Source organism: Dipodascopsis tothii (assembly GCF_038497935.1).
Source record: "Dipodascopsis tothii strain CBS 759.85 unplaced genomic scaffold V1510scaffold_9, whole genome shotgun sequence".
Taxonomy (NCBI): Eukaryota; Fungi; Ascomycota; class Lipomycetes; order Lipomycetales; family Lipomycetaceae; genus Neoaidaea; species Neoaidaea tothii.
This window is the reverse complement of record NW_027117993.1, coordinates 189,904-212,003: the sequence shown is the minus strand read 5'-3', so window position 1 is coordinate 212,003 and position 22,100 is coordinate 189,904. Positions and strand designations below refer to the sequence as shown.

Below are 22,100 nucleotides of genomic sequence, written 5' to 3'. Positions count from 1 at the left end.
GAGACCGCGCCCCGTTTGACGTAATTGACTCCCTAGACCGCTCCACGTACAGGCTCAAAATAGCACACCTCCGGCTTATAAGCCCGGCCCGCGCCGCCGAAGTCGCCATCGCACAATGGACTCTGCCAACACCACCACCGAGACCTCATACGCGTCCGCCGAGGCGACGCTGCACGGCCGCGCGCCGTCGCAGCAGTCCGCCGAGGCCTCCACCCTCCCCGTCGACGAGAAGGCCGGCGACGACTTCGAGCCCCTCGACTGGGACGGCCCGGACGACAGCGACAACCCCAAGACCTGGTCGCCGGCCAAGAAGTGGTTCACGACGTTCGTGGTGGCCTTCATGTGCCTGGTTGTGTAAGTGCGGCGAGAGGCCGGCGCCCCCTGACCGCATGCGGCTAGCGCGCGCCCGGCAAACCTTGCCAGCCGCACGCCGTGCGGCGGTTTTCACATGCACCGCTAACTCGGCAGCACCTTCGGCTCGTCCATCTTCGTGTCCGGCTCGGTCCTCATCGCGCTGGACTTTGGCGTCTCGCGCACGGTGGCGCTGCTCGGCCTGTCGCTGTACCTGATTGGCCTGGCCATGGGCCCGACCCTGGCCGCGCCGCTGTCCGAGACCGTCGGCCGCCGCCCGGTCTACCTGATCTCGCTGCCGGTGTCGATGCTGTTCACGATGGGCGTCGGCCTGTCCAAGAACGTCGGCTCCATCCTCGTGCTCCGGTTCTTCTCGGGCATGTTCGCGTCGCCCGTGCTGGCCGTGGCCGGCGGCACGATCATGGACATCTGGGACTTTGACATGCTCGGCACCGCCATGTCCGGCTTCTGCCTGGCCCCGTTCGCCGGCCCGGTCCTCGGCCCCGTCATCGGCGGCTTCCTCTCGGAGAAGAAGCCGTGGGCGTGGACGATGTGGGTCCTGCTCATGTTCGGCGGCGCCATCCTGCCGTTCGTGGTCGCGTGCCCGGAGACATACAAGCCCATCATCCTCAAGAAGCGCGCGGTCAAGCGCGGCATCGCGCTCCCGCCGCGGCCGCCGCCCGGCCAGGCGCTCAAGCTGATCGTGTCGGTCACGCTCGTGCGCCCGTTTGCCATGCTCGTGCTCGAGCCGATCGTGCTCGCGCTGTCGGTGTACATGGCGTTCGTGTTCGCCGTGCTCTTCGGCTTCTTCGAGGCCTTCCCCTTCGTCTTCGAGTCGGTCTACCACTTCGGCGCCGGCGAGGTCGGCCTCACGTTCGTCGGCATCGGCGTCGGGCTGCTCATCGGCACCGCGTTCTACCTCTTTGTGGAGCGCAAGTTCTACCGCAAGCAGTTCCTGGCCGGCACGCCCGGCGAGCCCGAGACCCGGCTCCTGCCGGCCAAGGTCGGCGCGGTGTGCCTGCCCGTCGCGCTGTTCTGGCTCGGCTGGTCGTCGCGCGCGTCGGTGCACTGGATCGTGCCGGTCCTGGCCGGCGTGCCCTTCGGCATGGGCCTCATTCTGCTCTTCTTCACCGTGATCACGTACCTGACCATGTGCTTCCCGCCGCTGACGACGGCGTCGGCGCTGGCGGCCAACAACCTGGCGCGGTACGTCATGGCCGCGGGCTTCCCGCTCTTCACCATCCAGATGTACGAGAAGATGGGCATCGACTGGGCGACGTCGTTCTACGCGTTCGTGTCGCTGGCGCTGCTGCCGGTGCCGTGGGTCCTGTCCAAGTACGGCAAGGGCCTGCGGATGCGCTCGCGGTACGGCTACGCGGCGCTGGCCAAGGACGCCAACAAGGATCTGGAGATCGAGTAGCATGGAGCATTTACGGTAACGATCTAGTGTGTATATCATCGGGCCACGGCCATGTTTAATAGAGTCATTCTGCTATGTACAGCGCTAGAACGCGCGCGTGGGCACGCCCAGGTCGCCCAGCGCCGAGCCCACGTCCTCGCCGAGGAAGCCCTTGTGGCCGGTGCCGTCGACGAGGCGCTGGGCGAGGTTGACGAGGCCGGACGTGAGGTAGGACCCGGCCAGGAGGCCGGTGTTGACGGGCTTGGACAGCATGTGCTTGAGCTGGTCGCGCTGGGCCTGCAGCCGCAGCTTGTCGGCCGCGCGTGCGCGCGCGTCCGTGACCTTGACGCGGTCGCTGTCGAGCGGCAGCTCGCCGTCCGAGTCCGAGAGCTCGGCGCCGAGGTCGGCGGCGGCCTGGCGCATGAGGTCGTCCATGGCGCGGTTGGCGCGCGCCTGCTTCTGCGCGCGGCCGCCGACCGGCGCGGCGCCGGCCGCCAGCTGCTGCTCGCCGACGATGATGTCGCGCGCGAGCGCGATGCGGCTCTTGAGCTTGTCGGCGACCTTGCGCTCGACGTGCATCGACTTGATGTCCTTGATGCTCTTGCCGAGCACGCGGATCATGGTCCGCAGGTTGCCGGTCTCGTCGGGCGAGCACAGGATGACCGAGAGGCCGACGTCGGCGTCGGCGCCGCGGGCCGTGCGGCCGGAGCGGTGGACGTACATGTCGGCGGTCCGGGGGAGATGGTAGTGGATCACGTGCTGCACCGCCGGGATGTCCAAGCCACGCGCAGCCACGTCCGTCGCCAGCAGCACCGCCTCGGCGTTGGCCTTGAACCGCTCCAGCGTCTTCAGCCGCTGCTTCTGCTGCATGTGCGAGTGCAGGTGCAGCGTCGGGATCCGCAGCTCGTTCAGCAGCCGCGCCAGCCGGTTGGCCGTGTCGATCGAGTTCACAAACACGATCGTGCGCGCCGGGTACCGCAGCAGGAAGTAGTACAGGTACTGGTCCTTCTCGACCGACGCCGGGCACTCGATGATGGCCTCGATCACCCGCCGGTTGACGGCCTCGGTCGGGTTGGCGTCCAGGAACTCGGGCGCGCCGGCGAAGTTGAGCTTCTGGACGAGGTAGGCCATGGTGTCGTCCTTGGACGCCAGCGTGTTGTTGACGAACGCGGGCTTGCGCTTCTGCTTGAGCCGGGCGGCCAGCTTGGCCGTCAGGTCCTTCTGGAACGTGGCCGAGAAGACCAGGGTCTGGCGGGACGCGGCCGGCGCCTCGGCGGCGGCCTCGTCGCCGTCGTCGCCGTCCGTGGCGCCGACGCTGATCATGTCGAGGACCTCGTCGAGCTCCTTGAAGTGGCCGTCCTGGAGCAGCCGGTCGGCCTCGTCGAGGACGAGCACCTCTGTGCGGCGGAACCACGGCACGAGCCCGCGGTCGTCCGTGTCGAGCGTGAGCAGCTCGTGCAGCCGGCCGGGCGTGGCGACGACGATGTGCGGCCGCCGCGCGAGCAGCCGGATCTGCTTCTGGACGGCGAGACCGCCCGTGACGCACACGATGCTGACGGACGAGAGCCGCGAGGCCGCGACCAGGTGCTGCGCGATCTGCTGGGCGAGCTCGCGCGTCGGCGCGACGATCAGCGCCGTGGGCTGGCTGGCGCCGGCCTTGCCGTCGTCGTCGGCGCTGGCGAGGGCGCGCTCGATCAGCGGGATCCCGAACGCCAGCGTTTTGCCGGAGCCGGTGGTGGCCTTGCCGATGACGTCCTTGCCGGCCGCGATGACGGGGATGGCCAGCGCCTGGATCGGCGTCGGCCGGACGAACTTGTCGGCGGCGAGCGCCCGCAGGACGACGTCCGACAGCGGCGCCAGCTTGGTCCACTCGGGCAGATCGACGTCGGCGGTGTCGGCGTCGAGGGCCTCAAGCGCGGCGAACTTGTTGTGGTCGCTGGACGGGTCGGTGGCGGCGGCGGCGGCGGCGGTGGCCGCGCGCTCGGCCTTTGCGGCCTTGGCCCGGCTCTTGGCCGCCTTGATCTCGGCCAGCCGCTCGCCCGACACCTTTTTCTTGGTCTTTTCTTTGGCGGCCTGCGCCGGGACCGCGCGCTTGAACACGATCGTGTTAGACGGGCCCGAGTAGTCGACGTCGACGCCGTCGATCTCCTCAAAGTCCATGAGGCCCTCGAGATCGCCGACGCGGGTCGGCAGCTTGACCTTTTTCCACTTGAGCGTGTTCATGTCGAGGATCTCGCCGGGCTGGCCGGGCAGGCCGGGCTGGCCGGGCTGGCCGGGAGCATCGGGGGCCGTGGCCGGCCGGCGCTTGGCCGGCTTGGCCTCGTCGGCGCGCTTTCGTTTGGCCATGGTGTGGTGTGGGCGTGAAGAAATTTTTCTGGCGGCGGAAGTGCTGGGAGTTGTGCGAGCCGCACGCCGTGCGGCTGTGCGCCGCACGATGTGCGGCTCAGCGCCCGCGCCCGCGCCGCGCGCCCTGCGGCTCGGCCCGGCCCGGCCGCGCCGCACCTCGTGCGGCGCGGTCGTCGCCTCGCCGCCTCGCCGCCGCCCGCCGCCGCGCTCTATCGCACGCTCTATTCCTATGTACACTAGCGCTTGTACTCGTGGATGTCCGGGATGTACGCCTTCACGGCCGAGTCCGTCGCCACGTAGTAGCTGCTGCCCAGGCCCGACGACGCGGCCGACGAGTCCATCCGCACGGCCCGCTGGAACTCGGTCGCCGCCTCGTCCACGCCCGCCGGCTCGATGCCGGCCTCGACCAGCTGCTTGCGCAGCATGGCCACGTGCACCAGCACCGCCATGTCGATCTTCTCGCGCTCACGGCGCTCGCGCTGCAGCGCGCTGTCGTGCTGCTGCCGGAACTGCGTGAACTTCATCTGGTGTGTCGTAGCGTTCTGCGAGAGCATCGCTGCCAGCTGCTGTGCCTTCTCCTCGGACTCGCGCTGCGCCGTCTGCGCCGACCCCAGCATCACCGACACCGAGATCAGCGCGGTCGTCAGCATGAACGTGATGTACGTCCGCGGCGGGCCGTCGGCGCGCTTCGCGGGCTCGGGGCCGGCCGCGGGCGGCTTGGCGGGGTTCGAAAAGTACGTCGGCAGGCCATTGGACGCGAACCGGCCGCGGGCCAGCGCGCGGGCGTGCGGCCCGGGGGGGGCGGACGGCCGGCGCAGGGCGGGGGACGCCAGACGGATCATCGTGCAGGATCGGAGATGCGGACAGCGGTGTCGGTGGTGTTCCAGCGGGTTCGGTTAGGCGCTGGCGCCGCACGGCGTGCGGCGCAGTTACCCGGCCGATGAGCCAGCGCCCGCGGCGCCCGCTCCCGAGCCGCACGACGTGCGGCGGGCGCGCCTCGGCCTCCTGCGAGCCGGCAGCACGCGGCGCCGCACGTCGTGCGGCTCGCGCTAGCGGGTGGCGTGCTACCCCGCCGAGCCGCACCGCCCGCGGCTCGAGCCGCAGGCCGTGCGGCGGCCCGTGGCAACTCGCCACCGCGCACCTGTCAGCCGTGGGGGCGCTAGGCGCGAGGGGCTCCCACCGAGCTAGCTTCCGGCGGCTTCGCACTGCTTCGCACACCTTCGCCCAGCTTCCGCCGCGCACGCGAGGCGTCACGACTCCCCGCGCCACAGCACCGCAGCCGGCCGCAGGCCCTCGCGGCCGGCCCACTCGCCGCCGATAAGCTGTGGCCTCCGCGGCGTACGGGCGCCCTAGCCAGGCCCTAAGCCGCAAGCTCGTCGGGGCGCGCAAACCTTGAGCATTGGGTTTGGAAGATAGTGGCTTGTCGCCGCCCCCAGTTCGGCCCAAGCGTATATATACTCTCTCTCAGGCCCGGCGACACACCAGCTCGAGGGCCTTCCACTCAATTGACCGCCCGCCCCGCCAACAACCGCTGCCCAAGATGATGTTCGGACCGGCCGCGATTCCGATGCTGTGGTTCATCGCCAAGATGCTGTGGGGAGAGTACCACAAGCGGCCGCCGCTGTGGGTGTCGTACGCACCCGACGCCCTCCCCGAGGTCTCGTTCCTGCCCAACGTGTGCGGCATCCATCGCCCGGAGACGTTCCAGAACTGCGAGGACATCCGGGTGTTTGGCGACTACGCGGTGGTGTCGTGCGACCCGTACCGGCGGCAGAGCAACCTGCTGACGGGCTACAAGCCCGGCACGCCGTCAGGCTCGGTCTACGTCTGGAACTGGGTCGAGGACTCGGAGCCGGTGCGGCTGGACGTCGGCGGCGCCACGGACTTCCGGCCGCAGGGCGTGCGCGTGTGGCCGCTGGGCGAGCCCGGGCAGAAGATCGACACGGTCGACTACTCGGTCTTTGTCGACACCGTCCGGCTGTTCATCGCCAACAACTCCAAGAACGGGTCGGTGGAGGTGCTCGACTACACGTTCTCGACGGGCGCGTCGGAGCACGTCGCGTCGCTGCGCCACAAGGACGGCACGATCGACCCGGCGCACGTGCTGCCGGTCTCGAGCTCGGAGGTGTTCCTGACCAACACGCTCGGCTACCCCGGCGGCGTGCTCGGCCGGCTGGAGCTGCTGTCGGCGACGCCGCTGGCGACGATCGGGTACCTGAACTTCACCGACATGACCAACATCACGGCCAAGAACGTGGGCGCGGTGACGACGCCGACCGGCATCGACTACGCCAACGGCAAGATGTACGTCGCGTCCGCGCTCTACGGCGTGCACGCGTACGAGCTGTACGTGCCGCCGGCGACGCTGACGGCCGAGGAGATCGCGGCCAACTCGTCGCTCGGCCGCATGCGCTTCCTGCCCGGCGAGAAGTTCCACCGGATGCCGTACCTGCCGACCACGCTGTCGTACTCGCGCGAGCTCGGCGGCCTGGTCACGACGGCCATGACCGGCTACGTGGCCGAGGCCAAGGCGCTGTTCGGCAAGCCGCAGGCGCCGTCGTGGGCCGGCCTGCTCGTCGAGTCCGACAACCTCGTCGTGGCCGACTCGGTCACGGCCGCGCTCAAGACGGACGAGCGCAAGTGGCAGACGCTGTTCTACGACGCCGACGGCGCCAGCTTCTCGGGCCTGTCGTCGCTCGTGGTCGAGAACGGCAAACGCTTCGGCGTGGGCCGCTACCAGGACGGCGTCATGATCTGCAACTCGAACGGCATCGAGGAGGTCGAGCTGCCGCCGGCGCCGCCGGCGGCCAAGACCAAGAAGGCCGTCGAGATCGACGGCATGTTCCTGACCAAGGACGAGTTGTAAATACGTCAATGTATTCTTCCTACTTGCCGGCGTCGTACTCGGCCGCCAGCCGGATCAGGTCCGTGTTCTGCAGCCGCACGATGCGGTCCGGGCCCGGCGCCTTGAGCGCCTGCAGCCCGGCCTTGGCCACGTCCGCGGCCCGCACCGAGAACTTGTCGGCGAGCGAGCGCAGGCCGACGCGCACCATGCCGTTGGCGATGTTCTGCGACCACCGCTCCAGCGTGCGGTTCTCGTCGCGCTCGCCCAGGAGCAGGCCCGGCTGGAGAATAATGATCTTCTCGAACGGCAGCGTGGCCACGTTCTCCTCCAGCTCGCCCTTCATGCGCGGGTACGCAAACCGCGAGCCCGCGTCGGCACCCTGCGCGCTCACGAGCACGTACGTCTTGCACCCGCACTCCTCGGCGGCCTTGCGGGCCAGCTCGAGGTTGAGGTCGTGTTCGAGCGTGTACTGCTTGTCGAAGCTGCCGGCGGCCGCGCGCGTCGTCGCCAGCGCCGAGAACAGCACGTCGAACTTGCCGGGCAGCGCGGCCGGGAACGTCGCGGCCGTGTCGTTGCCGGCGACCGCGTTGACAAACTCGGTCCCGCTCGCGGTCTTGCCACCGCTCGGGCCGGCCACGGGCACCCGCGACACGGCCGTGATCTTGGCGAACGCAGGCGCATCCAGCGACAGCCGCAGGAACTGGCTGCCGACGAGGCCAGTGCAGCCCACAATTGCAATCGAACTCATTTTGGTGCTGGGAGGCGGTCGTTCTGCCGTGTTCTTGGGGAGCGGCGCACAACGGGCCGTTGTTCGTTGCCGGGACAACGCCCGTTGCCCGGGCAACGCGCGCCGCGCCCCCCGGTTGCCCAGGCAGCCCTTATCAGCCGCGCCGGCTGCTCTAGGCGCGGCCCAGATAAGCGGCGTACGCGCCACGGCGGGCGCCACGGGGGCACGGCCGCCACGGCCGGACGGCACGTCACGTGACCGGCGCCGCCGTCCCAAACGGGCAGGAGGTGCTGAGTAATGGACCGGGCCACAGACTACGCCTGCGTGCTCCCGACTACAGAGCTCAATTTGCCGCCAGCTTCCATTTGTTCGATCAACGGCAACCGCACGACTCATCACCCGTCAACAGAGCCCCCGCACGATCAGCTGTCCGGCACCAGCCAGAGACCGCAGGCCCACCCTCTAGACAGCGAGCAGCAGTCCGACGGCGCCAGGCCGGAGGTTCCGCAGATTTCGCAGCGAGCGCCACCAGGCAAAAACCGCCGCCCGGCCCCAGCAGACGCTCCGCGCACCCCGAACAATCGCAGCCCCCCCGCACGCACAATGAGCGAGCTCCCGAACGGCCTCTTCCAGGAGGACCCGCAGAACTTCTTTGCGGCGCTGTCGCAGCCGGACTTCATGGCAGACTTTGGCCAGGACCCGATCAACTTCTCGCTGGACCAGCAGGCGGCGCACGGCTTCGTGCAGCCGGCCGCGCTGACGGCCGGCCGCGACCACATCGGTACGGGCTCGTCCGAGTCGTCGCCGCACATGTCGTCGACCAACGTGTCGCCGCAGTTCCTGGCCACGGACCACGAGAAGCGCAAGCTCGACGACAACCTGTCCGACGAGGACCTCTCGGACGACGGCGCCACGACGTCCCACAAGCGCAAGGACACGTCGGCCGACCCCGAGGACGCCAAGAAGCGCCCTGGCCGCAAGCTCATGACGGCCGAGCCCGCCAACAAGCGCAAGGCCCAGAACCGGGCCGCCCAGCGGGCGTTCCGCGAGCGCAAGGAGAAGCACCTGCGCGACCTCGAGGCCCGCGTGGCCGAGCTCGAGAACGACGCCCACACCATGTCGACCGAGAACCAGTTCCTGAAGAAGCAGGTCGACCGGTTGCAAAGCGAGCTCAAGGAGTACCGCAAGCGCCAGACCATGGGCGGCACCAAGGCGAGCACGCCGTCGGCGATGGCCTCGCCCAACAACCAGTCGGCCTTTGGCAACAGCCCGTTCACATTCGAGTTCCCGCTCTTTGGCGGCGAGGCCAAGACAGGCTCGCCCCAGATGGGCAACGCCCCGAGCCTGTCGGCCGGCACGACCACGTCGGCTGGCACGAGCAGTGGTGCACCGACGCCGGGCTCGGTCTCGGGCAAGTCCATGGCCAAGAGCCCGAACATGGGCTCGCCGTTCAGCCCAAACATGCACTTTGGGGGCGGCGTCATGGGCTTCCCGTCGCGCGGCTCGCCCGGCGCGACGGTCAAGTCGCCGGGCGCAAACGGCATGCCGTCGCCGGCGCTCGCCGCGGCCGCTGCCGCCGCTGGCGCCAAGCCCAACCAGTCCCAGATCTCGAGCACCTGCAAGGCGCGCAACCTCTACGACCCCAACCCCGAGGAGGACGACTTCTGCGCCAAGCTGTCCATGGCGTGCGGCACGCAGGACAACCCGATTCCCAAGGCGCACGCGGCCACGCCCGGTGCCGGCCCCATGCTCAACATGCTGAGCCCGCTCTCGTTCGACTCGGACCTGTTCTCCGAGTACCGCGATCCTGTCTTCAACAACGCCAGCTCGACTGGCCTCGGCTCGCTCGGCATGGGCGTCGGCATGGGTCCCGACGACGAGTTTACGCTGCCCGAGCTGACGCCCGACGACGTGTTTGACGAGGTCACCGGCGACGTCGGCGGGTCCTCTGCTGCCGCGGACGCCAGCGACGGCAAGGACGAGGTCGTCCCGGCCGACAACAAGCCCCTCATGGGCTGCACAGCCCTGTGGGACCGCATATCTATGCACCCCAAGTTCGGCGATCTCGACATCGACGGGCTGTGTACGGAACTACGGACAAAGGCCAAGTGCTCAGAGTCGGGCGTGGTCGTGACCGAAGCAGACCTGAACGCAGTACTGAGAAAGATTGAAGCAGCAAACTAAACGACGCATCCCCTTCTATTCTGTACGCCGTACTGCTTTCAGCTGAATCGGCACCGAGCGCCCGGCGCACTCTAATTTGCAAATTGATTTTTGGTTGACGTGTCCAAGGATTGGATTTCTCGAGAGAGAACTGGCGTTTTTTTGCTTGCTTGCGTTTATTTTACGAGTCTGTTAAGAGTACATGGTTTGTATATTGATCAATCGAGAATCTCCCACGGATACCGTAGACTGTGGCCATGACGTCTTGTGCTGCACGCGCGGGCCTGGCCCCGTCCGTGCATTCGGAGAGGGGTCGTGTGTCGCCTGGCCCAAGCGGAGGCTAGACCGGCCTGCCGATGTCGCCTGGGCCGCTCGACCGCGTGGCCGCCGGCCTGCGGCCCGGCTTCTTGCTCGGCGAGTACGTTACCCCGCTGTGGATGGCAGCGATCACACCAGAGGGCTGACATAAGTGTCCTGTGGGCTAGGCTCTGGGTGGCCTCTGGCGTGATAACGCTCCGTTCGGGGCAACTTTCTCGCTTGGACCGCCACGCCAAAGACTAAAAGCTAGATGCTCCCAGTAGTTCTTAAATCCTACAATCGTCGGCGTTTCTGTACTGTTGTTAGGCTTTGATAAAGTACGGCGACGGCACGTCAGAGGGACCGCACTGTGACGCGCTGTGACTTGTAGGTCTGAACAATCAGGCCTGGCCACGCACAGCTACGGGGGGACCTGGCCGATAGCCGTTCTTGGCTGAGACCGGTATAAGTCAAGGCCTGAGCCATCGTTAGCGTCGGGCTCGGCCGGACAGTGTTCCGGTACGGCCGGCTGTCGGAGGTACAGCGTGTGTTGACGGCGATGCGTATTGGTACGCGGCCGAGCTTGATGTCTAGCCGAGCAAGCTGGTGGGGTGGGCGCCAGCTGCGTCGGGTAGGTGGCCGGCGACGCGAGGGCCCTAGTCCGGCGGGGCTGCTGCGCAGGTTGGTAACAGTATGCGGGCTACGCTACACGGCCGCAGGGTCCTGCCGGGCAGGTTACCGAGTCGCCGCAGGGGCGTGATCTGACTCGATCACGCTGCGGACTGCGGCTTGTGACTCGGGTATGATCCACTGCCACAGTAGCGAAACCTGCTCACGACTTGAGACCTGATCACGGCTTGAAACCTGCTCACGGCTTGGAACCTGCTCACGGCTTGGAACCTGCTCACGGCTTGGAACCTGCTCACGGCTTGGAACCTGCTCACGCTTGGAACCTGCTCACAGCTTGGAACCTGCTCACGGCTTGGAACCTGCTCACGGCTTGTGCTCACAGCCTGGCACCTGCCCACGACCTGAAACCTGCTCACATAATGTGATCGCCTGCGTCCTGAACGCTCAGCCCGCACCGCCACAGACCCAGGGATCACTGACCCTACGTTTCGGCACGCTGTCTGAGGACAGGACACTGATCACACGCGCTGGCAGTCCCCGACCGACTCCCGCGACCGGCCGTCAGCAGCCGTAGCATAGCCCATTCTCAGCGGACCAGCGGACCAGCCTGGCATGCGGGCCGCGACGCATATGTAGCGACCGCGACTGCACAGCCAATCGGGGTTTACCCGGTGCCCATGTACACGATCTATGACCAGCATAACAGCTGGCTTTACATGCACAGAGTTACCCGGTGCCAACTACAGGCTGTCATGCACAGGAAAAAAATTTTTATGTTTGGTAGCCATCAAACACACGCCCACGAAAATACGCCTATTCTGGCGCCCCCTTGAATGTTGTTAGTGCAGCACTTCTTACTATACAAATTTTTTCTCTGCCCTTTCCTTTTCTTTTCCTAACACCCCCCAGCCTGTCTTTCTCGAATTGACAGTCTCTTGTGCTCTCTAGACTTGGGTCGGTCCTAGATTCGTGTTTTGTGAGGTCTACGACTGCGTCTCTGAGCAGAAGCAGCTTGTGTTCGAAAAGCTCGCGTCGAATCAGAGTATATGCAATAATGGCCGACAGCCAGTTTGTCGGACAGCTCGTCGAGCTGCTGACGCAGGTCACGGCCCCGAACTCGGCCGTGATCAAGGCCGCGTCCACTAAGCTTCAGAACGAGTTCTACACACAGCCGCAGTCGGTGCCGGCGCTGGTCTCGATCATGCAGACGAATGCGTCGCCCCAGCTCCGCCAATTGGCCGCGATCGAGGCCCGCAAGCGTGTCATGACGCACTGGGAGGAGCTCGACGAGAACCTGCGCAGCCAGATGCGCTCGTCGCTGCTGCAGTCGACGCTCCAGGAGCAGACGTCAATCGTCCGCCACGCGTCGTCGCGTGTGATCTCGGAGATCGCCAAGATTGATCTGTCCGAGGGCAAGTGGCCCGATCTGCCCGCGTTCCTCCAGAACGCGTCAGTTTCGCAGTCACCCTCGGATCGCGAGGTCGGCGTGTACATTCTTTACACGCTGCTGGATGTCATCGACGGCACGTTTGCCAACAAGCTGCAGGAGCTTTTTGGCATTTTCTCGCGCACCATCAACGATGGCGAGAACCAGGCTGTCCGTGTCAACACTGTGCTGGCACTCGGCAAGGTTGCCGAGATACTCGAGGGCGAGGGCAACTCGCCCAATGTTCAGGCCTTTCGCCAGCTGCTGCCTAGCATGGTCGAGGTTCTCAAGGCCGTCATCGGCTCGGACGACGAGAAGTCAGCCAGCCTGATCTTCGAAGTCTTCCAGACGCTGCTCATCGTCGACAGCTCGCTGATCGCGAAGCATCTCGGCGACCTTGTCCAGTTCTTCTTGTCCCTGGCCGCCTCGAAGGACGCGGACTCGCAGTACCGCTGCTTGGCTCTGCAGTTCCTCATGAGCGCTGTTCGGTTCAAGAAGCTCAAGGTCCAGTCGCTCAAGCTTGGCCCCGTCCTGACTACGAGCGCGCTCGAGATTGCGACTGAGGACATCGAGGACGATGACGACGACGACGACACGCCGTCGCGTCTGGCCCTGCGCCTCATCGACGTGCTGTCGTCGACGCTGCCGCCGTCGCAGGTCATGAACATCCTTATCAGCCAGATCCCGACCCTGACGTCGTCGCAGGAGGCGGCGCACCGTCGTGCTGGTCTGCTGGCGCTCGGTGTGGCGGTCGAGGGCTCGCCCGACTTCGTGTCGACCCAGATCCAAATGATCCTGCCGATTGTTGTCAACGGCATGCGCGACCCGCTCCTGCCGGTCCGCGTGGCGGCCCTGCAGGCGCTCGTTCAGCTTGCTGACGAGCTGCAGGAGGTCGTCGCTCGCGAGCACGAGACTCTACTGCCGCTGGTTTTCGGCCTGATGGACACGACCGACCCCAAGGTCGGCAAGGCCGCGTGCACTGCGCTGGACGCCATCCTCGAGCCTATGGACAAGGACGTGATCACGGGCTACCTGCCCACGCTGATGGAGCGCCTGCTGGGTCTGCTCAACCAGCCGTCGAACGACGTCGAAGTCAAGGGCACGATCATCTCGGCCATCGGCTCTGCCGCGCATGCCTCTGGCTCGGCGTTCCTGCCGTACTTCGAGGCCTCTGTGCGCTCGTTCGAGCCCTACCTCGGCCTGAAGGAGGGCGAAAAGGAGCTCGACGTCAAGGGCATGACCTTCGACTCGCTCGGAGCGGTGGCCACCGCCGTCGGCAAGGACTCGTTCAACCAGTTCGCCAACGCGGTCGTGCACTCGGCGTACGAGGCGCTCTCCAGCGGCCACAACCGCCTGCGCGAGTCGTCGTTCATTCTGTTTGGCGTGCTCGCCAAGGTCTATGGCTCGGAGTTCTCGCCGTTCCTGCCCCAGATCATGCCCGAGATCCTCAAGTGTCTCAACCAGGAGGAGGGCCAGTTTCTGTTTGGTGACGGCCAGGAGGATGTCGACGTCAACGACATCGCCGAGGAGGACATGTGGCACAACGTCACGGTCAACTCCGGCATGGCCATGGAGAAGGAGGTCGCGGCCGAGGCCATCGGCGACCTGATTGCGTCGACCAAGGAGGCGTTCCTGCCGTACCTCGACGAGACCACCACGGTGCTGCTGGACCTGGGCAAGCACTTCTACGAAGGCATCCGCAAGGCGGCCATCAGCTCGCTGTGGCGCGCCCTGGCGGTGCTGTACCAGATCTCCAACCCGCCCAAGTGGCAGCCGGGCGCGACGCTGAAGGTGCCGCTGTCAGACACGGTGACGGAGTACGCCAAGCTGGTTCGCGGCCTGACGCTGGACGCGTTTGACGAGGAGGACGACCGGTAAGTGCCACTGACGCAGCAGACGACCGGGCATGAGTTGAAGTGACGAAAAAACTTCTTTAACTCAGCTCACTCAGACGCACAAGTTGCGGTTGCTGATACTCTATTCTGCCTGATCCAACTCAAGTGCCCGGGCGCTGCTGCAGCCGGCGAGCAACGCTAACGTGCAGGTCGACGGCGACGGTGATCTGCGACAACCTGGCCGAGACGATTCGGCTGTGCGGTCCTGGGATCATCGGCCCCGACATCGAGCCCATTGCGACGCAGATCCTGGCGATCATCAAGAAGCAGCACCGGTCGCAGGTGCTCGAGGACGAGTTCGACGAGGAGGAGGAGGACATGGAGGACATCGCCGAGTACGACGTGCTGCTGATCGACTCGGCGATGGACGTGGTGGTGTCGCTCGCCTTCGCGTACAAGGAGGACTTCATGCCGTACTTCCAGACGTTCTGCCCGCTCATCCTCAAGTTCTGCTCGTCGTCGTCGCCGGGCGAGCGCAAGTCGGGCGTGGGCGCGATCGCAGAGATCGCCAACGGACTCAAGGAGACGGTCACGCCGTACACGGCGCAGCTGCTCAAGGTGCTCATCCACCGGCTCTCGGACGAGAGCATCGAGGTGCGCAGCAACGCCGCGTACGGATTCGGCATGCTGTGCGAGGCCAGCACGGCGTCGCAGGAGATCACGGCCGAGTACAACAAGGTGCTCGGCAAGCTCCAGCAGATGCTCGAGACGGACCGGGCGAACGACCGGTGCGTGGCCAACATCTGCGGGTGCGTGGCGCGCATGATCTCGAGCAACATGGCGTCGGTCCCGGTCGCGGACGTCCTGCCGGCGCTCGTGTACACGCTGCCGCTCAAGGACGGCTGCGAGGAGAACGACCCGATCTTCCGGCTGATCGTGCATCTCTACAAGATTAACGACAGCACGGTACAGGGCCTGACCGAGCGCATCATCTCGGTGCTCGACCAGATCTTCTCCAAGGACAGCGCCGACAGCCGCCAGTTCGAGTTCGACGAGACCAAGGCCCAGGTCGTCGAGCTGCTCAAGTACATCAACCAGTCGTCGCCGGGCGCGATCCAGTCGCAGGCGCTGCTGTACGCGATCCAGTAAGGCACGCTTAATGAACGCAGGCGGGTGCCTGCGGCGGTCATTTGTATTTTAGACGGAGGGTATGATAGGTTGCATTTTTGTCCGTTGCTTCACAGGTTCTTTGGATCTACGATTTTGGATGACGTCCTCGTGACGAGCATGGCGGCTACGTTTCCATGACGGTGTATATAAGAATCGCTTGTGCGAAAGACTATCCGAGCCGGCGAGCCGGCGTGTGCAAAATGCGTGTCCTAGATGGTGTCGCCGGGCTCGCTCTCGGCGAGCGCGCGGTAGCGGGCCACGGTCGGGTTCTCCTCGACGTCGTCCTCGTCGCCCTCGATCGCGTAGCCGTTGGGCGCGCCCGCGTACGTGAGCGCCACGGGCAGGAAGACCAGGCCGTGCGAGGCCGCGATGACGACCAGCGCGAGCCACATGCGGAAGTAGTAGATCTCGAAGATCTTGGACCGCGTAAACGCCAGCACGGTCACGCCGATGAACTTGGTCAGCGTGATGCCGCTGAAGACCGAGCCGCCGACGTTGACGAGCGCGGCCCAGACGCGGTCGTCGCGCTTGCCGCGGGCGAGCGAGCGCACGGTCCCGGCAGCCAGCTCGGGGCCGCCCGCGCGGCGCTGCACGTTCTCCATCGCGATCGGCCGGCTCGGGAACATGAACGAGCGGGCGATGTGCGAGCAGAACTCGACGCCGATGCCGACGCAGATCACCAGGTTGACGAGCGAGACCGCGTTGAGCGAGATGCCCCAGAGCGCCATGACGCCCATGACGTCGACGATGATCATGGCGACCGAGAGCGCGACGACGGCGCCGGTGCGCCACGAGCCCAGCAGCAGCGACGTGACGACAAAGATGCAGGCCAGCGCCGACACGACGAGCGCCGCCGTCAGCGGCACCAGGGCCAGGTACTGCTCGAAGAAGATGTAGAACGGCGAGTACGCAAAGACGTCGGTGCCGGTCTGCTCGGAGATGGTGGCGGCCAGCCGGCGGCCGGCCTTGAACGCGTTCACGTAGTCCTCGTTCGTCCGGAGCACCGTGTGGGCCGTGCGGAACGACGACGCGTTGATCGTCACGCGCTCGTAGTCCGGGATGATCGTGCCCGCGTACGCGGCCTGGCCGCCGAGCGGGCACGGGTCCGGCGGCGACTCGATCCAGAACTTGAAGTACTTGAGGAACTCCTCGCCCTCGGGCAGGCCCTTCATCGCGATGTTCCACGGCGGGTTGCGGTCCTGGAAGCACACGTCGCACTGCCACGCGCGCGCGTACGGCGAGCACATCTCGTCCGTCGAGCCCTTCTTGAACCGGCAGCACTCGTCCAGCGTCGGGTTGAGCCAGTGGAAGAAGTCGTCGATCCAGCTGGCGGGCGGGTCGGCGATGAACGAGACCTCGGGCCGCTTGCGCTCCTGCTCGATGATGTTGACGAGCGAGAGCTCGTTGCAGGTCGAGAAGCGGCCGCAGAGGGCCTGCTGGGCGGCGCGCTGGGTGATGTTGAAGTCGCGCGTGACGAAGTAGAGCGGCGAGCCCGAGGAGAAGTAGGTCTCGAAGTCGTTGAAGTAGTCGATCAGGTACGAGTCGGACGGGATGGCGATGCGCTGGTCGAGGCCGACGTCGATGGTGGGGATGAGCGCGAGCGCCAGCGCCGAGAGCGCGGCGAAGGCCATGAGCACGGCCGACTTGACGGGCTTGCGCAGCAGGGTGGGCGCGTACGTGAGGCGGATGAAGCGCTCGAGCGCGCCCTCGCGCGTGCCGCTGCCGGCGGCCAGCTGGAGGCGCACGAACGGCGCGCAGTCGACGCGGTCGTCCTCGGTCCGGCGCAGGTCGAGCGCCAGCACCGACACGAAGACCGTCATCTGCAGCAGCGCGTCGATGAAGACGGCGCCGGCGGCGTAGATGGCGAAGTTGCGCACGGCCGGCATGCTGACGAGCGCGCCGAGGGCGAACGCGATGGTCTCGCAGAGCGCCGACAGCAGGATGCTGGGGCCCATGCGGCCGACGGCACGGGCCACGCGGTGCTCGGCCGGCTCGCTGCCGTGCTTGGCGTTGACGCGCTCGAGCTCGTGCGACAGCAGGAAGATGTTGTCGACGCCCACGGCCAGGACGAGGAACGGGATGACCTCGGCGATGATCAGCGTGATCTTGATGCCGATGATCGAGAACAGGCCGATCGAGGCCGAGACCGAGAGCAGCACGATGGCGATGCCGATGAAGCCCAGCGTGAACTTGGACTCGACGAGCGCGGCCTTGGACGGCGTCAGCGACGCCTTGCCGAGCGCGTACGACGCGTAGACAAACATGACGACGTACGACAGCGCCACGATCTTGGCGTCGGTGTTGGTCGACTTGTTGAGCTCCTTCTCGAGCGAGATGGCCGCGTTGAACGAGAACGTGAGGCCGCGGGCGGCGGCCTCGTCCTGGACCGAGAGCAGGTACCGCTCGAGCTCGAACTCCCACGACATGGCGTGCTTGACCGTGTCCGAGTCTTCGTCGCCGTTGCGGGCGATCCAGATGATGTTGAGCGAGCGCGCGGCCAGCGGGTCGTCGGCGAAGCCGCCCAGGATCAGGCTCGGCAGCAGCGGCTGCTGGAACGGCGGCAGGCAGTCGACCGGGCTGGCGGTGCAGGTGGCCAGCTGGTCGCGCCAGTCGTCGGGGTCGACGTTGTCAAAGTCGCCGCCAAAGTACTGCGTGACCGACTCGACCACGCACGCCTCGCCGGTCGGCTTCAGGCACACGTCGTCGTAGGTGGTGCCGTCGCGGCCCGCCAGCCGCGTCACGTTCGCCTCGACCTCGAACCACCAGCGCAGGGTGTCGTACGTCAGCACCGGGCCCGTCTCGTTGACCAGGAAGGCCTGCTCGGTGCGGTAGAACGGCCCGAAGCTGGCGTCGAAGAACTGCTTCTCCTGGTACGCGCTCGACGACGGGCTGACCCACAGCCGGACCGGGTCGGTCTCGACCGCGAAGTGCACCCAGCCCAGCGACATGATCGCCACAAACGCCAGCGCCAGCCCGATCACCAGCGCCGGGAACTCGGCGCAGAACAGCCCCAGCGTCGTGAAGCGCGACTGCAGCACCGAGCTCGCGCGGTGCGTCCGCAGCGGCACGCCCTCGACGATCTCGGCCGAGCCCACGATGTCGCCCTCCTCCTCGTCGTCGGACGCGCCGTGCACCTGCAGCAGCCGGAACCGCTCGGACTTGTAGAACGCCGGGTCGAGCCGGATGACGCGCGCGTAGACGAGCATCGCCAGCACCAGCGCCGCCGCGTACACGATCGCCACCGCGAACGAGAAGCACGGCAGCGCGCCCACCGTGCAGTGCCCCGGCCGCCGCATCGGCGCCAGCGTCGGGCACGCGCCCGGGCAGTCCACGCACGCGCACCGGTACCGCTCGTCCGCGTCCGCGCACGTCTTGGTGTCGATCGCCGCGCGCGCCATCGCGTCCGGCGTCGCGTCCCACGGGAAGTTGATCTGGAACGGCGACCCGCCCAGCAGCGGCTTCTCGTCGCCCAGGAACTTGAGGAACTCGCGGTAGTCCTTCGCGCCGCCGCCGATCAGGTCCATCACGTACCCGTTCGTCGCCGAGAACTTGACGTCCTTGCACGAGTCGTAGAACTGCGCGGCCGTGGCCGGCTCCACGAAGTAGTCCACCTCGGTCACGATCTCGGTCTTGGCCGTCGACGCGCCCGTCTGCGTCACGTTCAGGAACCGCGACTGGTCCGGCGAGCACGTGAACGTGCAGAAGAACTGCACGAAGTTCTCGTGGCACGCCGGGCACGACGAGATCAGCGGCTCGGCCTTCTTGAAGTTGGTCCGCATGTTGTAGAGCTGCGTCAGCGCGCCCGCGCGCCCACGTACCTGGTCCCCGTCGCAGCACACGTCCGTGTCTGCCCACGCCGGCCCGCAGATGTCCACGAGCATCTCGCGCACGTCCGGCGCCGGCGCGGCCGCCGCCTCGTTGTACGGGCACGGCAGCGGCGCCCCGAAGAAGCTCTTCTTGCCGCACTGCGTCAGCGCGTCCCCGCCGCCACTCACGTTCTTGTACATCGCACACGTGCCGGCCTCATGCCGGCCCGTGGGCCCGTCCGCGGCCGCCGCGCCGGCCCACGACGCGGCCGCCGCGGCCGCGGCTATCAAGCGGAGTCCCCACAGAAGCTGCATTTCGCCGGATGGATGCCCAGCTGCGCGTGCTCACAGTTCCGGCCGCTCTCGGCAGCAATCACTCTCAGCGGTCGCTCACGGCAGTCCTGGCGGCAGTCACGGCGGGATTTGCGTGCGTGCCGGTGGGCCAGAGGTGTTTGGCTGGGACGGAGCGGGCGGGCGAGACCTAGTCCCACCGCGGGGTGACACCGGCGGCCGCATGACTGGCCGTGCGGCTCTATCAAGCGCGCTCGGACACTCACCGCCAGCCCGGAGACATCACGAAAAAAGCGCAAAACGGACCGGATCGGCCCAGATCGACAGCGCAGAGGCACAAGAGAGCCGCAGCGCAGGCAGAGAGGCAGACAGAGCCGAGCGCAGGCAGAGACGGAGACAGAGCAACGGATCGCCAGATGGAGCGCGAGCTGGAGGAGTACCGGTTCCAGCTGTCGGCGGTGAACGAGTCGCTGGAGGCGGACCCCGAGAATGAGTCGCTGCTGGAGCTGAAGGGCGAGCTAACGGACCTGATAGCGCTGATGACGACGGAGATGCCGGCGCCGGCGCCGGTGCCGGCGAGGAAGCCGGTGGCGGGGCCGGGACGGGGTTTCCGGCCGGTGAAGAAGGGGCCGGAGAAGGCCGCGGGCGGAGCGGGCGGGCCGGGCGGGCCGGCGGACGGGCCGGGCGCGCCGGCGGGCGCGCCGGCGGCCGCGTCGCCCCGCGCCCCCCGCGCGCCGGACGCGCCGGCGCCGGCGCCGGACTCGCCGCCGCGGGACGCGCCGGCGATCAGCACCGGCGCCATGGTGCTCGCGCGGTGGGTGTCGGGCGACAAGACGTACCACAAGGCGCGGGTGACGGGCATCACCGGGCTGGCGTCCGCGCCCATGTACACGGTCAAGTTCGTCGAGTTTGCGGCGTCGGACACGGTCACGCAGACGTGCATCAAGATGATGCCGGACAAACGCAAGGCCGAGGCCACGGACGACCCGCGCACGTACATCCGCAAGACGGAGGTGCCCAAGCTGCCGAAGCCGACGCGGTTCGTGCGCGAGAAGCGCGAGCTGGACGAGGGTAAGAGCAAGTGGCAGGAGTTCTCGAACAAGGGTGCGTACGCGCGCGAGCGGGCTGACGCAGGCGTCAAGTCGTCGCGGTACACCAAGGCGCGCAAGATCGGCGAGAACTCGATCTTCCGGTCGCCGGACGAGGTCGGCGGGCGAGGTAGGCGGCGGCGCGGGCGCGCTGACGGCAGTGGGCTTCTCGAACTCGGGGCGGCCGATGACCAAGGACGGCCCGCGCGCGAAGCACAAGTACGAGCAGAGCCACGACTAGGCGCGGCGCGGGCACATGTACCCTGTGGCGTAAAGATTGAGTACTCCAAGCTAAAATACATGTCGTGCTGGGGTCCGGCGGCTACTTGGCGGCGGCGACGGCGCCGTCGTCGAGCGTGGCCGAGAACGCGAAGAGCGAGGGCATGGACTGCACGTCGTGCATCTCGTCCGGGGAGAAGACCTGGGTGGAGAACGCGAACCTGAGCGACGACGCCTGGGAGAGCAGCCGGAACGTGTTTTCGAAGAGCGCGACGGTGGGGTTGGCCGCGGGCGCGCGCTCGACCCTGGAGTTGGCGATCACGCTCGCGAAGAACCGCTGGGTCTGGGTCTGGGCGTCGTCGCGGGCCGGCGGCGGCGCGTTCTCCTGGCTGGGGCTGGGCGTGGCGGCCGCGCGCTCGGCCAGGCCGGCGGTGGACGACGGCCGGATGGGCGACGCGGTGGACGCGCGCGACAGCTTCGAGTTCTGGATCGTGGGCGACGCCTTGGCGGCCCACGACGCGGTCGGCGGCAGCGCGGAGCCCTCGGGCTCGGCCGGCGGCTCCTCGGCGACCGCGGGCGGGACCGCCGCCGGCGGCGGCGGCGCGGCCTTGGCCGCCCGGTGGCCCGTGTTCGACCGCGACAGCCCCGACGGCTTCATCTCGTTCTGCCGCGCCGCGTGCTGGATCGTCGACAGGTCCTGCCGCGTGTACGAGTCCGCCTCCTCGCCCGGCTCGTGCAGGAACATGCAGTTCGGGTTCGGGCACGGCTGGTTGCGCAGGTACGACGAGCAGTACTTGGTCGTCCCGTACGCCGCCCGCAGCATCTTGCCGTCGTTGATCGAGCCGTCCACGGCCGCGATGCACTTGGCCGCGTCCTCCTTCTTGTAGTACGTCACGTAGACGCCGATGCCGCTGTTGCCCGACACGCCGTTGCGCCGGTTGACCACGATCTTCTGGATCTTGCCGTACTGGCCGAAGAACTGCTCGCCGCGCAGCGTGTTGTGCAGCTCGTCGTGGGGGATGTGCGGGTTCAGCCCAATCACGTACACCAGGTTCTTCTGGATCACGCGCATGCCCGACAGGTGCTTGCGCGACGCCTGCTCGATCTCCTTGCGCTCGCGCTCCTTCTGCTTCTTCTCCTTCTCGCGGCGGGTCTGCTTCTGGTGGTCCTGCCGCCACTCCTCGGGCGTCACGATCTTGTACTCGACCGACTCGTCATCGTACGGGCGCCGGCAGCCGGGGCACCGCCCGTTGAGCTGGGGGTTCTGCCGGATGTTGTTGTAGCAGAACTGGCAGACCTGGTAGCCGCACGGGCACGGCTTGAAGCCCTTGTCCGAGATGTCGAACTCCTCGACGCAGAGAGGACTGCGTCAGCGGGCGCCACCGGCGACATACCACAACTCCTCCTCGTCATCGGAGATGAACGAGTCCTGCGCTAGCCTGGACATCCCGTGTGCTCGTTCGTGGTGCGGAAGAAACTTCTCGCGCGGTCGGCGGTGCGGCGCGGA

The 22,100-nt window shown here is 67.1% G+C and overlaps 10 protein-coding genes across 10 annotated transcripts; 5 read left to right on the top strand and 5 right to left on the bottom strand.

The window, feature by feature from the left end:
- Positions 1-99: 99 nt before the first annotated feature.
- Positions 100-1,846, top strand: V1510DRAFT_414349 (major facilitator superfamily domain-containing protein). Its single transcript, XM_066933399.1, has 2 exons — positions 100-354; positions 469-1,846. The coding sequence occupies exons 1-2, from the start codon at positions 116-118 to the stop codon at positions 1,769-1,771; spliced, it is 1,542 nt and encodes a 513-aa protein (XP_066789900.1). The 5' UTR covers positions 100-115; the 3' UTR covers positions 1,772-1,846.
- On the bottom strand, positions 1,822-4,104 carry V1510DRAFT_414347 (P-loop containing nucleoside triphosphate hydrolase protein). The gene has a single exon (XM_066933398.1). It carries the CDS (start codon positions 4,094-4,096, stop codon positions 1,856-1,858), a length of 2,241 nt encoding a protein of 746 aa, XP_066789899.1. The 5' UTR covers positions 4,097-4,104; the 3' UTR covers positions 1,822-1,855.
- Positions 4,105-4,303: 199 nt separating this feature from the next.
- V1510DRAFT_414346 (uncharacterized protein) lies at positions 4,304-5,053 on the bottom strand. Its single transcript, XM_066933397.1, has one exon. It carries the CDS (start codon positions 4,936-4,938, stop codon positions 4,333-4,335), a length of 606 nt encoding a protein of 201 aa, XP_066789898.1. The 5' UTR covers positions 4,939-5,053; the 3' UTR covers positions 4,304-4,332.
- Positions 5,054-5,337: 284 nt separating this feature from the next.
- Positions 5,338-6,988, top strand: V1510DRAFT_414345 (uncharacterized protein). The gene has a single exon (XM_066933396.1). It carries the CDS (start codon positions 5,637-5,639, stop codon positions 6,960-6,962), a length of 1,326 nt encoding a protein of 441 aa, XP_066789897.1. The 5' UTR covers positions 5,338-5,636; the 3' UTR covers positions 6,963-6,988.
- On the bottom strand, positions 6,953-7,810 carry V1510DRAFT_414343 (protein fmp52-1, mitochondrial). The gene has a single exon (XM_066933395.1). It carries the CDS (start codon positions 7,687-7,689, stop codon positions 6,982-6,984), a length of 708 nt encoding a protein of 235 aa, XP_066789896.1. The 5' UTR covers positions 7,690-7,810; the 3' UTR covers positions 6,953-6,981.
- Positions 7,811-7,955: 145 nt separating this feature from the next.
- Positions 7,956-10,093, top strand: V1510DRAFT_414342 (transcription factor PAP1-domain-containing protein). The gene has a single exon (XM_066933394.1). The coding sequence runs from the start codon at positions 7,966-7,968 to the stop codon at positions 9,850-9,852; it is 1,887 nt and encodes a 628-aa protein (XP_066789895.1). The 5' UTR covers positions 7,956-7,965; the 3' UTR covers positions 9,853-10,093.
- Positions 10,094-11,641: 1,548 nt separating this feature from the next.
- Positions 11,642-15,390, top strand: V1510DRAFT_414338 (armadillo-type protein). Its single transcript, XM_066933393.1, has 2 exons — positions 11,642-14,058; positions 14,229-15,390. Exons 1-2 carry the CDS (start codon positions 11,813-11,815, stop codon positions 15,166-15,168), a joined length of 3,186 nt encoding a protein of 1,061 aa, XP_066789894.1. The 5' UTR covers positions 11,642-11,812; the 3' UTR covers positions 15,169-15,390.
- Positions 15,391-15,398: 8 nt separating this feature from the next.
- On the bottom strand, positions 15,399-19,504 carry V1510DRAFT_392220 (sterol-sensing domain of SREBP cleavage-activation-domain-containing protein; the record flags this gene model as incomplete). Its single annotated transcript, XM_066931792.1, has 4 exons — positions 19,281-19,504; positions 19,185-19,241; positions 19,008-19,154; positions 15,399-18,977 (listed from the first exon to the last, which is right to left on the bottom strand). The coding sequence occupies exons 1-4, from the start codon at positions 19,308-19,310 to the stop codon at positions 15,399-15,401; spliced, it is 3,813 nt and encodes a 1,270-aa protein (XP_066789893.1). The 5' UTR covers positions 19,311-19,504.
- A 198-nt stretch (positions 19,505-19,702) lies between these two features.
- Positions 19,703-20,615, top strand: V1510DRAFT_402222 (uncharacterized protein; the record flags this gene model as incomplete). Its single annotated transcript, XM_066932091.1, has 3 exons — positions 19,703-20,390; positions 20,421-20,504; positions 20,536-20,615. The coding sequence occupies 3 exons, from the start codon at positions 19,703-19,705 to the stop codon at positions 20,613-20,615; spliced, it is 852 nt and encodes a 283-aa protein (XP_066789892.1).
- Positions 20,616-20,636: 21 nt separating this feature from the next.
- V1510DRAFT_414331 (RING/Ubox like zinc-binding domain-containing protein) lies at positions 20,637-22,059 on the bottom strand. The gene is made up of 2 exons (XM_066933392.1): positions 21,988-22,059; positions 20,637-21,957 (listed from the first exon to the last, which is right to left on the bottom strand). The coding sequence occupies exons 1-2, from the start codon at positions 22,038-22,040 to the stop codon at positions 20,697-20,699; spliced, it is 1,314 nt and encodes a 437-aa protein (XP_066789891.1). The 5' UTR covers positions 22,041-22,059; the 3' UTR covers positions 20,637-20,696.
- Between the last annotated feature and the right edge of the window lie 41 nt (positions 22,060-22,100).

Coding starts and splice junctions, on each gene's coding strand:
- V1510DRAFT_414343 (XM_066933395.1), bottom strand. CDS start 7,689: ATGAGTTCGATTGCAATTGTGGGCTGCACTGGCCTCGTCGGCAGCCAG.
- V1510DRAFT_414349 (XM_066933399.1), top strand. CDS start 116: ATGGACTCTGCCAACACCACCACCGAGACCTCATACGCGTCCGCCGAG. Junction 355..468: donor GCCTTCATGTGCCTGGTTGT/GTAAGTGCGGCG, acceptor CTAACTCGGCAG/CACCTTCGGCTCGTCCATCT.
- V1510DRAFT_414342 (XM_066933394.1), top strand. CDS start 7,966: ATGGACCGGGCCACAGACTACGCCTGCGTGCTCCCGACTACAGAGCTC.
- V1510DRAFT_414347 (XM_066933398.1), bottom strand. CDS start 4,096: ATGGCCAAACGAAAGCGCGCCGACGAGGCCAAGCCGGCCAAGCGCCGG.
- V1510DRAFT_414338 (XM_066933393.1), top strand. CDS start 11,813: ATGGCCGACAGCCAGTTTGTCGGACAGCTCGTCGAGCTGCTGACGCAG. Junction 14,059..14,228: donor TTTGACGAGGAGGACGACCG/GTAAGTGCCACT, acceptor GCTAACGTGCAG/GTCGACGGCGACGGTGATCT.
- V1510DRAFT_414331 (XM_066933392.1), bottom strand. CDS start 22,040: ATGTCCAGGCTAGCGCAGGACTCGTTCATCTCCGATGACGAGGAGGAG. Junction 21,958..21,987: donor GATGACGAGGAGGAGTTGTG/GTATGTCGCCGG, acceptor CCGCTGACGCAG/TCCTCTCTGCGTCGAGGAGT.
- V1510DRAFT_414345 (XM_066933396.1), top strand. CDS start 5,637: ATGATGTTCGGACCGGCCGCGATTCCGATGCTGTGGTTCATCGCCAAG.
- V1510DRAFT_414346 (XM_066933397.1), bottom strand. CDS start 4,938: ATGATCCGTCTGGCGTCCCCCGCCCTGCGCCGGCCGTCCGCCCCCCCC.